At 38.4% G+C, this 14,533-nt stretch overlaps 1 protein-coding gene across 3 annotated transcripts in view; it reads right to left on the bottom strand.

Moving 5' to 3' along the window:
• sgms1b (sphingomyelin synthase 1b) overlaps positions 1-14,533 on the bottom strand; it is a 33,535-nt gene that overhangs the window by 6,150 nt on the left and 12,852 nt on the right. The window contains exons 1-2 of one of the 3 annotated variants that reach the window (XM_082151553.1): positions 1,818-2,569; positions 267-1,066 (exon numbers count right to left, since the gene is read on the bottom strand). In XM_082151553.1, the coding sequence (XP_082007679.1) occupies positions 267-880 (614 nt within the window). In that variant the 5' untranslated portion in view covers positions 881-1,066; positions 1,818-2,569. Of the gene's footprint in view, positions 1-266; positions 1,067-1,638; positions 1,747-1,817; positions 2,570-14,533 lie in introns of those variants that run through there. The other 2 variants (XM_082151554.1, XM_082151552.1) reach the window with 2 other exon arrangements.

Raw genomic sequence — 14,533 nt, 5'->3', positions numbered from 1 at the left:
CAACTAGGGGTTAAGTGTCTTGCTCAGGGACACATTGGTGTCTCACAGTGGATTGTTCTGTTAATGTCAATGTTAATTTAAGAGAAAATTGTGCCTGCTTGTCATATAAATATTGTCAAAACTTGAAAATTCTCTTCACTGTTTTTAAGCCAAATTTAATTTATGTATTTTTATTGAATCTGGGGTGAAATATTCCTGAGGCAGGTTTTGTGACATTATTCATGAAGGAATACACATACACAATGTGTGCTACTTAGAAAACTCACTTGTGTTCTAAGAGACTCCACTGTATGATCCACAAGACCACCAGAATCATCCCGTTGATCTCGCATACAGAGAAAGCCCACTCCACCCGGTCAAAAAAGTCAAAGAACTTGTCAGGGAGAGGTGGAGTTGCCTCCTTAGGAGGCACGCGTTCATGGACCACAGAAATAATGACGGTGGTGAAGACGAAGCAGCATAAGGCATAGACGAGAGCCACGGCGGTCTTTCCCCATTCGGCAGGGAACTGCGGAGAAGCTGGCTCTGGTATGGGAATCTGGACCAGTTCCTTGTGGAAGCCATTCACCACGCCATTCCGCAGAGCCTTGGCGGTGCTCCCGGCATTCCCATTATGATTCAACACCATGTGTCCATTAGCATGTCCATTCTTGTGAACATCGATGTGATGCTCGATCTTAAGAGTCTCTATCTTTTCCAGGAGCAAAAGACCACCATCTGACGTGACCCTGGAGAGGGATGCCCTCTTGAAGTCCTCCGTGGTAAGATTTAATAAAGCCTGTCCGTCGTAGTTTCTCAACGGTTCAGAGTATTCCTGCAAACCCTGATCGGTCAGCCAGAGCGAGACCTCCTCCTCAGACCACGACTCTACTTTATTCATATCAGCCCTTGAGCTTGTAGAAACGTAATGGAGAATCCGACATAGGCACACACTGCTACGAAACACGAAGTCCTTCTCTGACCATGCTCATTACAAGGGAAGGGCTCTGAGGAAGTCTGGCTCACAACTTCCAGAAGTTTAATCCAAATATGACTCACACCTACAACCCCTTCATAAAAGTCTGTCCTGTAAGAGAAAGGACCAAAGGAAAACTTGTTCAGACATCTAAAAACACAGACATACAAATCATCTTTTTGCCCAACATTTTCTAATACGCTTAACCCAAGGGTTAATATAGTTAACTAAAACTAAAACCATAAAAACCTTTATGTTATTTGAAATATAATTAATGTTAACTGAAAAAAACTTTAAAAAACTTATTTCAGCTAGTTGCCAAATATGTATTTCTCTTTTTTTTTTTAGCTTAACTTGATATACTAAAGTTACTAAAAAAAAATTTAAAAAAAAAACGACATAAACTATAATATATGATACCAAAATAACGTAGCCTACATTCAGTAAAAAGGACCGGACACAAATACTTTTTCAAACAAATTTTCCAAATTTTAGAATAATATTAAAGTCATTAAAAGTATCAATGAATAAATGTAAAGTAATGATATATTTTATTTTTGCTTTGTCAACAATGCTGTAGGCTATAAACAGTAGCTTTGTAAGAAATGTATTTTCTAAAGTTTATATTCATCATTTTAATCACATTTAGGCACAAAACTAATTTCAAGCTTTTAAAAACAAACATTTAGATCTTTAAGCATCTTTAGGATGACAAATAAATTCAGTCAAATGTGTTTTCACTAGTTTTTACATGATAGCGAATGCATGAAACGATTCAAGATTCACAGCTACAAGAGTGCAGCAACAACCATTACGTTACGCAATATGGCAACAGTTAAAAACCACTTGTAACTGTACTCACAAGTTTCATTTTCCTCCCGAGCTCGTCATAATTTACCGTCAAGAGAAGAACCTCCTTAAAAGAAACTTTTCCAAACTGCATGACATTGGAGCGTAGTCAACACAGCAAACCGTGAACTGCTACAACCGCCTGCTATACTTAATCCTCCTGCATTTACAAAAAGCAGCACATTTAGTTCTGAGAACAGCTGAGAGCTGGAGCAGAAACGCACTGATCAGGACCACATGCATCGTCTGACTGAAGAATTTCAGGAGCTCTCGACTCGAGTGTGTTTCCACGGGTGTGGCAGGACTGTTTACATTACAGCGGTAGGGGGAAGGGAACCATCCATCACGGACAACATCTGGCTTGCATTAGTGAATGAAACTAACGGAGTGAAAACTTTTCATTAGCCTATACTAAAAGAAAACTTTGGAAAAAATACAAGCAATAAACAATATATAATAAAGAATGTAGGTGAAGCAAAACTCCAGCATGTGTTGGTTGACTTCACAGAAAGAAAGAAAAATATGATAAAGTAAAGATATAGGAAAAATACAGAATAATGATACATAAATAATTAGACTGACAGATTAAAGTCAAGATGATATAAAAATGGTAAATTCTTATTTTTTATGGAATATAGCAGTGTTTAGTATAAATTATTTATCAGTGCACTTTTTTTTCTTTTTTTCTTAAAATGATTTGCTCTGTGGCTGCTACAGACTAAGCGATTTCGGCAATCCTATAAGATCATTACAAATCACACTGAACGACGTGGATCTAATAAACTTGGGTACGACTATGACATATATGTAGACTGTACAATGACATATATGTAGACAAGATGGTATAGAAGAATAAAACATCATCAGCATGCGCTAGTGGTAAACAAATAGAGAACGCTGAATCGCACTTTGCTATTGTGGTTTTTATTATGTGCGCAGGAATAAAAAAAAAAAGAGGAGGAAGCAAAAAAGGAGAATATGGACGTGGTCATAGCTAGGGAAAACAGGCCAACTTGGCATGCCAATCTTGCAAATGGAGCTGAAGTTAAGTGGTTTTAAGTTTTAGTGCCATGTCGCATTGATCAACACGCCTTTCATGTTGCATTTTTATTGGCTAGTCAGCACATGTAGTTCGTAGCAGCAAACACACTGGGAGATGATCAGGCAAAATTTCTTCAAAATTATCTTAGGCTAACTTTGGCTGCAAGACCATGACAACGGCCATCTTTGAACCACACACTGTACGACATAAGAGCACCGTTTAGGAGCCACGACCACAGAAATCGGCACGATTGGTCGATCGTCATCTCTTTTCTTCTCTGATGACATGTTTACTGGCACGAGGGCGGGACAACCTGTCAATCACATAAGATCACCGCAATAACAAACCACAACCATCCAATCAATTCCTGATGGGACAAAATGAAACTGAAACGCTACAGTTTTTCTTGTTTGAGAAGCAGTTTCACTCGGTCACAATAGGGAAGAAAAGACTATCGCCACGTCTGTTTGCATATTACATGCATGTTATATCTTAATTTGAACAATCTGTCCATGTATTTTTTTTAAAGTGCCCCTATAATGGTTTTTCGAATATTCCCTTTCATGCAGTGTGTAATATAGCTGTTTGTAAATGTAAACGTTCTGAAAAGTTAAGTCGAAAGTGCACGATAAATGACAGACTTCCCTCCGGTGACGCAGGGCTTCTCCATTCATTTATTGCGGTTAAACTCCACCCCTGCTTTCATTCACCTCCACTTTTGAGTGCCATGCCCAAAGACCAATCAAACTGATGCATAAGTCCACATCCTACATTTTTTTCTCGATAATCAGTTACACTCAAATGTACATCACAATAAGGAAGAACAGATATGTCACTAATTCCATTTAATTGAGACTTTAAAGAATAATCTTGCATATTGGTATGAAGCCCAGTCCAATTTGCAGTTTATTTTGGACAAGAACAGGCTACTTAGACAGGCAGACATGCCTGTTTGACCGACACGTAAATTGACCAACAGTTCATTTTGTGCTTAGATGCTGTTTAAGCTGAGTACACAAGAAATAAGGGAGGAGTCCTTATTTCTACACACTTGCAATGGCCTTCCCTTCCTGTCACAACTTATATCTGAGTGCAACTGTGGTTTCCTGCAATGTTCTCACTTTGGCAAGCAACCCAGTAAAAAATCAAAAAAAGTCAAAAATAACGGCACTATTCTAACATCCCCACTTTCTATCCACTTTTATTAAGCAGCTATCCAGAATACTTAATTCTGATTAGTCATGGCATATTGAGCATGATCCATGTTTTGTTTTTTTAAATGAGCGCTTAACTTTTTATTGGACTGCTGTCAACATAACATCACCTTGTTTACTACCGACCGTAATTACAATGGCCTTGGACTGTTTCAGTTTGAATTTATATACATTCATAATAACGTATATGGAGGGCATATAACCTTTAAAGGGGTCATGACTCATGACATGAGAAGTAACATTTTCCTTGATCTTTTGACATAGGTCTTTGTACCATAAAAACATTCTGCAAGTGTCATAGCTTAAAACATTCTCCTCATTATAAACAAATCATTTATTTAATCAAGCTCCAAAAACGGCTCATTTGGATATGGTGGGATTTGTGACATCACACGGGCAATTCGAATAATTAAAAATCACTGCACCATAGGCCCCGCCCACTGGCACACCAGATGCGAGCGTCGCATCCACACTGGATACAATATACAGATGCACATTCAATTTCTGACATACCCACAGGACAAATGGTATAGAGTAAATAGGTGTATAAAGGATCGTTCACCTTGATGTGTCCATGTCAAACAGCTCATTTGCTCATTTCTGTACACACTTCAGAAGGATCCCAGCCCCGGAAATAAGTTGATGGTTTATTTTTAATGGCGTCATGGATCATTTCAGAGGATTATATGTTTGTTCTGTGAATTTGACAGCAGAATTTGTAAACGAGGCACAGTGTAATGGAGAGATTCGAAAAGAAACTTTTGTTGACAGATGAAGATGTACTGTATCTGACAGCTAATGTTTTCAAAACACTTACTCATGTGCAATAGCGAGTGGGCGCTGATACTCTTTCCTATGCAATGACGTTTTCAAATCATCACAGCGGCCGTTTACTGACTAGCCTTAAAAGAGCCGCCCCTTAAAAACTGATGAGGGTTGAAAATAATTGTTTTTACACATGTATATTTGGAAACATATTAAAATAATAAAAAAATCCATGTCATGACCCCCTTAAAAGGGGTGAATTCGAGGTGATTGGAACACTTTTTGCCATTGAGATTACTTGGAATCCACCTGAATTCACCCTATATGTCTAGAAATTGTTTTAAAGCAGGTTAAAGCAAAACAAATATATTAATACAGAGATAAATGAGAGAAAAATTAAAATAGAGGAAGAAAGCTTTTTAAGTTGTATTAATCATTCAATAAGCAGGATAAATGGAAATTCAGTTTTTCATTATCGTTTATTATTTAAATTTAATAGATTGCAAAATATTACACATCCTTACTAGAAGGTTAACGACATAAAAACATATTCATTCTGGCTTTTTCATTTAAATTTAACTTACAAAACAATGTTTTGAATGACACATGTACAGAAGCCTTTTCTCCACAGACAGAGGGGTAAAAAAGTGAAGATAACCAGGCTGAGAATGTGACAGTAATTGTCAAACACCAGTGGTAACTGCTGACTAATGGCCTAATAAAGTTCTCAAGAACAATTTAGTCTGTCTCTCTATAGTATTATGCCTGCACATGCCATGCATCTTCCATTAAGTGCTAAGCAACCTCTCAGAAACAAGGACAAACTGCAGTCCAGGATTGTGGAAGAGTTTTCAGGGCGTTCAGACATTATTTCTAAAACTCTGAATGAGTAATCCATTTGAACAAGCAATCTACCATAACAATGTGGTCAAAACCCAAGGATGATAATTAACTCAAAGTACAAACCAACCCACAGAAATTTCAGTTGTCAAAGCAAAAGATAACATCAAATCTTTTTAGGTTTGAATTTATAGTTTAATGAGACAACTTCTGACAGCCCTCAGAATTTATACCTTGAATGAACCGAGTATAAAGATGCCTGCCAAACAGATAAATGTCAATGGGCAACTAGAAAGGGAAACATCTAAACATCTAAATAAAGATATGGAACTATGTTAGAAAATGGAAAATCTGTACACTCCATAACAATCATCATTTGAGCTGGTCACCTGCTCAGAGTCATATAATCTCATGTGCTTCTTTAGAACATTAACTGATATGAGAAAAGCTATACATTAACTCCAGGCATTCGTTTTTCCAGAACAGAACTGCTCAGCTGTTCGGTGACTAACAACGGGGGTGGTTTTATACATGGGGTGGCAAGGCTAGGGCCAGGGGGTTCATAGACCATGACAGAAAATTAGAGTATAAGCCTAACTTGGCATCAAAAAACATGAATGATGAATTCCATGATTTCTGATCACATCACACCATGACTGCACTGTGTGTATTACTAGCACATTTGTGAACATATGACCGTTAGACTACAGGGACTCTCTTATTTCTCTTATCCTTTTAACTGATAAGCAGAGGATCTAACATTAACTTAAAGTGAATTTCGTAAAAGTTGTTCAGGAAACCTAAAACTTACTTCAAACAGGGCTGCCAACTTTTGAGTTCAACTTTGAGTAAGAATTATTCCTGCTGCAGGGAATCAACCCTCAAGTTGATCCAAACCTGTGAGTTTCTTTCTTCTGCTGAACACAAAAGAAGAAATTGTAAAGAATGTTGGTTACCAGACAGTTGATGGTAGCCACTGACTTTCATAGTAGAAAAAAAAAAGTGAAAGTAAATGGCTACCCTCAACTTCCTGGTTACCAACATTCTTGGTTACAACTACCATAAATACAACTGGTTACAACGAACTGCGAATGTTTAGAAAAGAGCTGCGGTGAGTTTGTTTCATCTAGTGGTTTAGAAAAAAACACTACATACACAGGGGATTTCTTTTTTCAACTGGTTTTTCGACCAATGGTTACAATTTTTACTTGTTTTGCCAACATTTTTACTGGCCCCACCACAAAAACAACAGTAATAAATAAAATAAAATAGGCCTAGTTATTGTTTCTGTTGTTTATGACCCACCTTAATAAATAAGGTTATGACACCAAAAACTAGCCTACCTAATATTTTTTTTAAGACAAGTAAACAGTCAGTAATAAATTAAGAACAAAACAGCACAAATAAATAGAGTAGAAACAAAAAAGTACAAATGAAATAGACAGTGCTTTTTTCAGGGTGGTCTAACAGTCGTTTTCAATTGAATAAAGTAATCAAATGTAAAATAACTGTCTTCACTGTATAAATTAAATATAGATTCATCCTCAATAAAGTTACAAAAGTTATGTAATCAAGAGCAGCAAGCTTTTTATTTTTTTGTCTTTTGTTATTTGAAACAGACATTAGCTGGTATTTTAGGCTGCTGTCACGTTAAGACCTAATGCACGGATCTAATACTGTTGATACATTTTATTTCTCAACTGTTTACGTTCACCTAAGACATAACCGACAATGTTTACGAGGATACTCACCAATACGGGCATTTTGACAATTTAGTGTGAACTCAATTTAGTATTTGCATGCTGTCTAAGATGCGGCTTTCTAGGCACATGCTTCGGATGTGTACTTTAATGAGATATATAGATTTATGCATTTAGCAGATGCTTTTATCCAAAATGGCTTGCAAGAGAGGAACAAAGCAATTCGTCAAGGAGCCAACAATATTTGTTAAATACAATGCCAAGTTTATTTGACAACTAGATTTAGTAAGGAAGCTAAAGAGTTGAAATGCAGAGAATGTGTGTGTGTGTGTGTGTGTATTGTTTTAAGGGTGTGGGGTGGTTAAGTGCTTGTGAAAGATGTGATGATCCCAGCAATTCGGATGGAGGTGTTGCTCAACCAACACTTTTCAAATACCCCTTTTCCACCAAAAAAGAACTGGTTCGGAACTGGTGCTGGTTCAAAGTTGGTTCAACTTGCGAACCTTCTCAGAACCGGTTTGTTTTTCCACTGACTAGAGAGCCCAGCGAACGACGTCGTTACGTCACTGTGTACGTTGCCATAGGCTACGTCTTAGCTTTCCTAGAAACACTTGCGCCAACTTCAAGCACAACAATTACAATGGCGGACTACATCGTCTTTCTGCAAATGTTTCTCCTGGCTTTGCGATCCTATATTGGGGTCAGAAGAAGACGTTTAGAACACATTTGTGCTGCTCGTCTGGATTACTATAGACGGAGGTTACGTTCGAGAAGTTCGACAATAACCCCGCCCCCAGCGCAAGCATGACGTGATAAAAGAACGGTTCTAGTCCAGCAAAGAGTTGGTGCCGCTTTGGAACCAATTTTCCTGGCCGAGAACCGGTTCTTTGGCTGTCGAAACACAAAGAACTGGTTCGCGAGTAGGCACCGGCTCCGAACCGGCACCAGCACTGCCTTGGTGGAAAAGGGGTAAAACAGTGTGTGGTGTGAGTACTGAATTGAGTTCTCTTTCGGATCTTCTTGAGCTTGAATATTTAAATTGGCAAAGCTTAAAAAACGTTTGTAGTGACTGAGACAGATCAGACACAATTATTTGTAATATTCCATAAATGATCAACCAGCCCCTCCATGGGCGTCAGTTTGGTTTGAAATGTGCTGGGGACAGAGACGCATTCGGAAGTGCATTTTCAGAAGTGCTGGGTACAATGACGCATTCATTTTTTTCTCTCTTTCGCGCAGGTTATGTTTTGAAAGACGATGTCCTGTTGTAGCTCAGGCACGGCCCCACTTTTCAACAGGCCCATCCAAAACATAAAAAAAAAACTTTTTTTTTTTTTTTTTTACTATATTCTAATTTTGTCAATAATTATAAAAAAAAATCGCCAATAAGCTCATAATTTGTGCTAAAATAGTGTTTAGTTTTAAAAACCATTTTAAAAAGCTGGTTATATTTTGATGTTTCTGCGCAAGTTCAGCAGACAGTGAGGTTCGGGTTTGTTACGATCAGAGCTCGTGAGTGGAGAGCGCATTTCTGAATATTCCGCTCCGCTCGTTCATTCCGCAGGGTCGCTCGCTCAACCCAGATGTCCTGTTGCCTGGTTCGAAAATATGTGGAATAAGGGCTGCTTCCGACTAAAAGGTTATATTTTTTATTTTTTTATTTTTTTTACTAAGTCGACTAGTAGGCTAGTTGTTCATTTAAGTCATTCGTGGACAAATCTCCCCTTTATATTAATTGAATTACTTATATAGCCAACAGGATAATGAGCGTTTACGTAATATAGCCGCACTCAAGCGCACAATCATTACTTTTACCGGTTCTTTGTGGCAATCTTTATGCGTGCGGTCGCTTTCAGAGCGCTCACGTCCGAGAACTGACACGTTGTTTTTTTCCCTCATAAATGCGAACACGAAAAATAAAATAAAATTAATATTATCATTTTTTTTGTTGGGTCTGACAATGATTACCAAATTTAACCACTGAAAACGGTAAAAAAAATTGAACCAAAAGTCAAATTAATATGGACGGAAGTTAAAAGTGGTGGGTACGAAATGACTCATGACGAAATCTGGTGGGTACGCGTCCCCCCCGTCCCCCCCGTAATCGACGCCTATGAGCCCCTCACCCAACTAACACCCAGATGCAGAACAGGCGGCGTATTACAGAAAGACCCCATCTTTAGAATCATATCTTGTCTGTTTTAAAAAAGCTATTACAGAATAAGATTTCCTAAGTGCAGGGTTTTATCTTATCTACAGATAGGATAGGGGTATTATAATAGCATCGTAACTCAACAAAAAAGAAATCCTAAAAACTGTCTTAACTTAAGAATAACCCCACTGGGGTCATAACTTCAAACGTTTTTGAAAGCCAGCGGTAAAAACCTCATTACGACAGCTTTGTTCGATAATTTCTTTACATTATAATAGCTTCGTTCGAGAATGGCGTAACACTTATTACTTACACAAGGTGAAGAGCAGCGATGTCTGATGTTGGTGAGACTTTTGGAAGACACAGATGATGTGCTACGCTTTGATGTCAAAATACGTGATGACAATGATGACAAAATACTGCGCTTTGATGACAAAATACTAGTAAATAATTAGAGACATATGATATTACAGTTAGTCCACAAATTACGACCAACATTACGGAGGCCATTATGAGCAGTCACGGTGCAGACTCCACAGTACGGAAAATGCCAGGCACCACAGACACATTTTCGGCAACACGACTCGAAGGTAAGGTAGTGAGCGAAGGTAAAACTTACCAATTAGAATAGGCTTTACCTTTTCTATTGAGCTTATCAAAACTTCTATCTCTGCTCTGATTGGCCAGATTGCCCAGTCTGTTACGATTGGTCTACCTTGTCAGAAGCAAAACATCCATTATCATAACTGAACTTTAGATCCGGAAGCTTCCTCAGTCCTCAGTGATTGTACACACTGTAAAGACAGTAATGATGATGTTGATTTTTCCCATATCGAATCCGATGATGAAACATTGGAAGAACTAGTAATTCAACCCGAACCTCCATCGCAAGGACGACTTGAGCAGGACGATTCTCAGTAATACACTACTCAGTTTGAGGTACATTATGAGATAATGTATTAATGTATCTAATTCCTCACCATCAGCATTAACAAGTGTATGTTCATCAACAAACCAATGTGTATATTTCTAATTTATTGCAGTGCACATGCGAGACCCTTATCAATAACAGTGCATAAGTTAGCCGAGCACTAACGTGAATGACTGATGTAACATTAAAGTTTGTAAAACAAATCTTGCTCAATCCTTCATCATTACTCAAAGTAGTTAGCCTGGGAAAACCCAGACAACTTCTGGCAAATTTAGATTTGCTCTGCAAGTAGTCTGGCAAAGAGCTCATTCAAGCCCATTTCTAATCCCTCAAAATCGCGGCAACAATCAGAAACGTTGGGGCGGGCTTTACACGATGACGATCGCTCTGATTGGTTTTAGGTCTATCCAATTCCGCCCAGAGGCATTTGAGCGACGTCCGTTGGTGAAGCGCAGCAACTTTTAAATGCATTATTATATTAAAATTGCAAACACATGAGGACAGTCTCCATGAAAGACCCACTGGCAGATGAACGTGCATTTCTCTCCGAAACGGTAGGAAATGAAATTAGATTTAATAGAGGATTTTAACTGTGACAAGATGATTGACAGGGCAGTTTACGTGACAGAATGCACGCGACAAATCCGTCCGATAAAGATGACGAAGTAGTATGTCCCAAAGCTTGCCTACTTTTTTGCTACACATTCAAAAGTAAATACCTTTTCTTCACAAAAAGAGTACATACTTTTACTTTTATGGCGTAGTGTAATTTAGGCGAATTGGGACGCAGCATATGGCTTTACACGATGACGATCTCTGATTGGTTTTAGGTCTATCCAATTGCGCCCAGAGTCATTTGAGTGACATCCGTTGGTGACGCCCCTTTGGAAATGAGTTATTAATGAAGCTTTGCCAGACCATAACGACAGACAATCTGCATTAATAGGCACAGTTTTAGGTAAAAGTGGTTCAGTATTATGTAATATTTGCAGAAGTATTTCAGTAAGACGTGAGTTAGATGGTTGGCCGGAAACTTACACAAAACTACGCATTTTGAACACCTGGTAGAAAATATATACATCAATAATTATTCATACTTACAGGTTGTGATTCTGAGGAGCAAGCTGGTCCAAATAAACTGGGTACTGACCCATCTTTCAAGAGCAAGCGTTCTGCGAATCCCACACTGAACTCCAAGATGTGAGCAGTCATCAGTAAAATGACTAAAATGCCTCTAAATTCGTCAGCCTTAAAGGTATAGTGGAGGATTTTTTTACTTCCAGGTGGATCACCTATACTATTGGTCCTCCTAATTGTCAATCATTCTGGTAAATCAATCAAACTTATTCAAAAAGTGGAGAGGGCGGGTCTTATCTAAAATCTTATCTAGATCCTCCACTATACCTTTAAGGAAGGTCAAACAAATGAGCCTTCAAATGTATTTAAATGAGCCACATTATGACTTCACAAAGTCCGGGAGAAACACATTGTAGTCCAAATGAGCCGTTTTGTTGTAGTTCTTGGTAAGTGGATCCTGTTAAAGGTGCTCTAAGTGATGCTACGCGTTTTTTAGGCCAAAAATTTTTTTGGCACATACAGCAAACAGCATCTCACTGTCTGCTAGCTGCCTGTCCCCTGAACACACTGTAAAAAAGCGAGGTCTCTGTAGACAGCCCAGGGTCCACAAACAGCAAGAAAAACAAACTGGGCTAACCCGCACAACGAAACAAACTGTTCCGGCCAATAAACGACAAGAAGGATTTGGGGGTGGGGTTTGAAGGGGGTTAATGCGTGGATGAGGAGGAGGAGGGTCTAGCTAGCCTCCGTTTTGTTTGACAATACTTCAAACGTCAACAAGAAGTGACGTCACCCAACATCACTTAGAGCACCTTAAAATAAAATATCTCCCTTTGGAGTGGACTTGTAGTAACCTTGCAGATCTTTTTCATGCTCAAACAGCAACATTACAGACTAATTAAAGGAACCGTAAGAAATGTATTTCAATTAATCATAAAATGGCCCTGAAATCATGTTCATTTCAAACACTTACATCACTGACAACAGTAGTCCGGCCAGGATATTGTCATTTAAAAGTGAAGTTGCAGCCCTCAACTGATGTTGATGTTGTCATGTTGTGTTTTGGCCTGAAGCTCCACCCTCCACCTATCTACTAATCACGAAGTCAGTAGTGTTTCGGCATTCGGGTTGCCAGCTCTGCTCTAGTTACCACAGCTGCAGCTACAAACGTGTCGGATAAAAAATGTCTAACGTTACAAACCTAAAAGACTTAGTTATGAATCCGAAATACGTCGTAACAAAGTCCGAAAAAAAACGTACTGTGTAGGACTCGTCACTTGCCATTGGAAGCTCCTTGTAGCAGCCTACGTTCCTGCTGGATCCTGCAGCCTAACTGGCAACCTCGAGTCAGGGGGAGGGGGAGGGGGAGGGGATACACCGCTCTACAGTAATTTGAAAGTGATTGCAGTACCAGTTTTGGCCACAATCTTACATACGGTTCCTTTAAAGTTGAAAATGTGGAAAAGCATGATAGGACCCCTTTAAGATTTACTTCTGTAATATGAATTTGTTGAAAATCCTAAATTAAATGATCATATATTAAGTTAAGGCCAAAAGCTGTGGTCACACTAGACTTTGAGCATGCCAAAAATCACATTTTAAATCGCAAACCAGAAAAATTGGAAGTAGATTTTTACCCCAAATTGTGCAGCCCCAGTTGATTGTACAGCAGATCTAAATATTTATAATTAATTATAACTTGTTATAATTAATTATTCATATTTCCCTTTGAGTTAATTTGCTACACATGCAACTGATAAAAGTTCCATGACAATGCAACACCGGCTCGATCGGGCAAGTGACAGGCCTGTCAACTGTCCCGAGCAATGTTCACGCTGGCCCCGGATCTTCTGGCAATGCTTTTTTTTTTTTGCATATAGTATTAGGAAGTAGTCACTAACCTAAACATTTGTACAATAGTTTTATTTAAACTTATATCTGTCCTATTCACAAGCCATCGAGCTCACAATTTGCGGTGACAGAAAAGGTTTTTCCTCAACACCCGCCCACTTCCTCTCAAGTCACATTTTTCACTGCACTGCCGTTTCCACAGATGGCTATACTACCAGTGAAGAGTTAAAACAAATGTAATCATTCTTTAGAAGTGTTAGAATAATGGTAAACTTACCAAAACTACTATATAACAGCGCATATGGAAGGATGGGAATTATGTAGTGACAATGTTCAACCAGAAGTCGCCACTTTTTGAGTCTATCTTTATGTTTTCTTAACCAGCTTCATAAGGTGCATCCTGAAAAATTATTTTTAAACAGTATTGAAAGAGTGCACATGTATGCTGGAGAACTCTTGGCTGTTTTTCCTACGTAACCGCTCCAATTTATTCATTGAAGGAATAAAAAAAAAAGATCACATTTAAGTTTAGGAAGTTGCGTCACTCCTTTATCCAGTTGCTTGGTTACTCATAATAATACACAATCGGCGACAAGGAATAAGTGATATTTCATCTGAATATTACTCATACCATTTATTTGCAAAGCAGCTGCTATAACTACTGCTGGATTTACTTTAGAAATGATGTCAAGTTTCTATTTGAGTACAGCGCACACAACACTTTTTCCTTTTTATAGTAAATTAAATTAAACTTTCTGTAAAAAGGAACCTAATAAAAATACACACCTGATTTCTTTAACCCATCTATAGAACTCAAACGGCCTTTGTTAACAGAGGTGGTTTTAAGTTACTGAACAGCTTCTCCTATGCAAAGCAAACAGAAGGTGTGAGACTGAACAAAACTGCCATCTCTCTAAATCCCACCGGTATTGTGTGTCACTTGCTTTCACCTGATTTATCTAGGTTTGCACAAGAATACGGGGTCAGAAATGTTTTGAAAGGCCCACTGATCGTAACAGAATACAGTGTTGAAAAGATTAAAACAAGATTAATTGTTATGACAAGGTTCAAAATTGCGACCATTTTGGTCCCATGTGCTCCAGAAATGTAATCTGTGCACCCTCAAAATATATTTAGGAGCATTTGTGTGAGTGCAA

This window comes from Leuciscus leuciscus (genome assembly GCF_965113295.1).
Source record: "Leuciscus leuciscus genome assembly, chromosome: 21".
NCBI lineage: Eukaryota > Metazoa > Chordata > Actinopteri > Cypriniformes > Leuciscidae > Leuciscus > Leuciscus leuciscus.
Note: the sequence above shows the minus strand (reverse complement) of the source record. Positions and strands in the feature narration are given on the sequence as shown.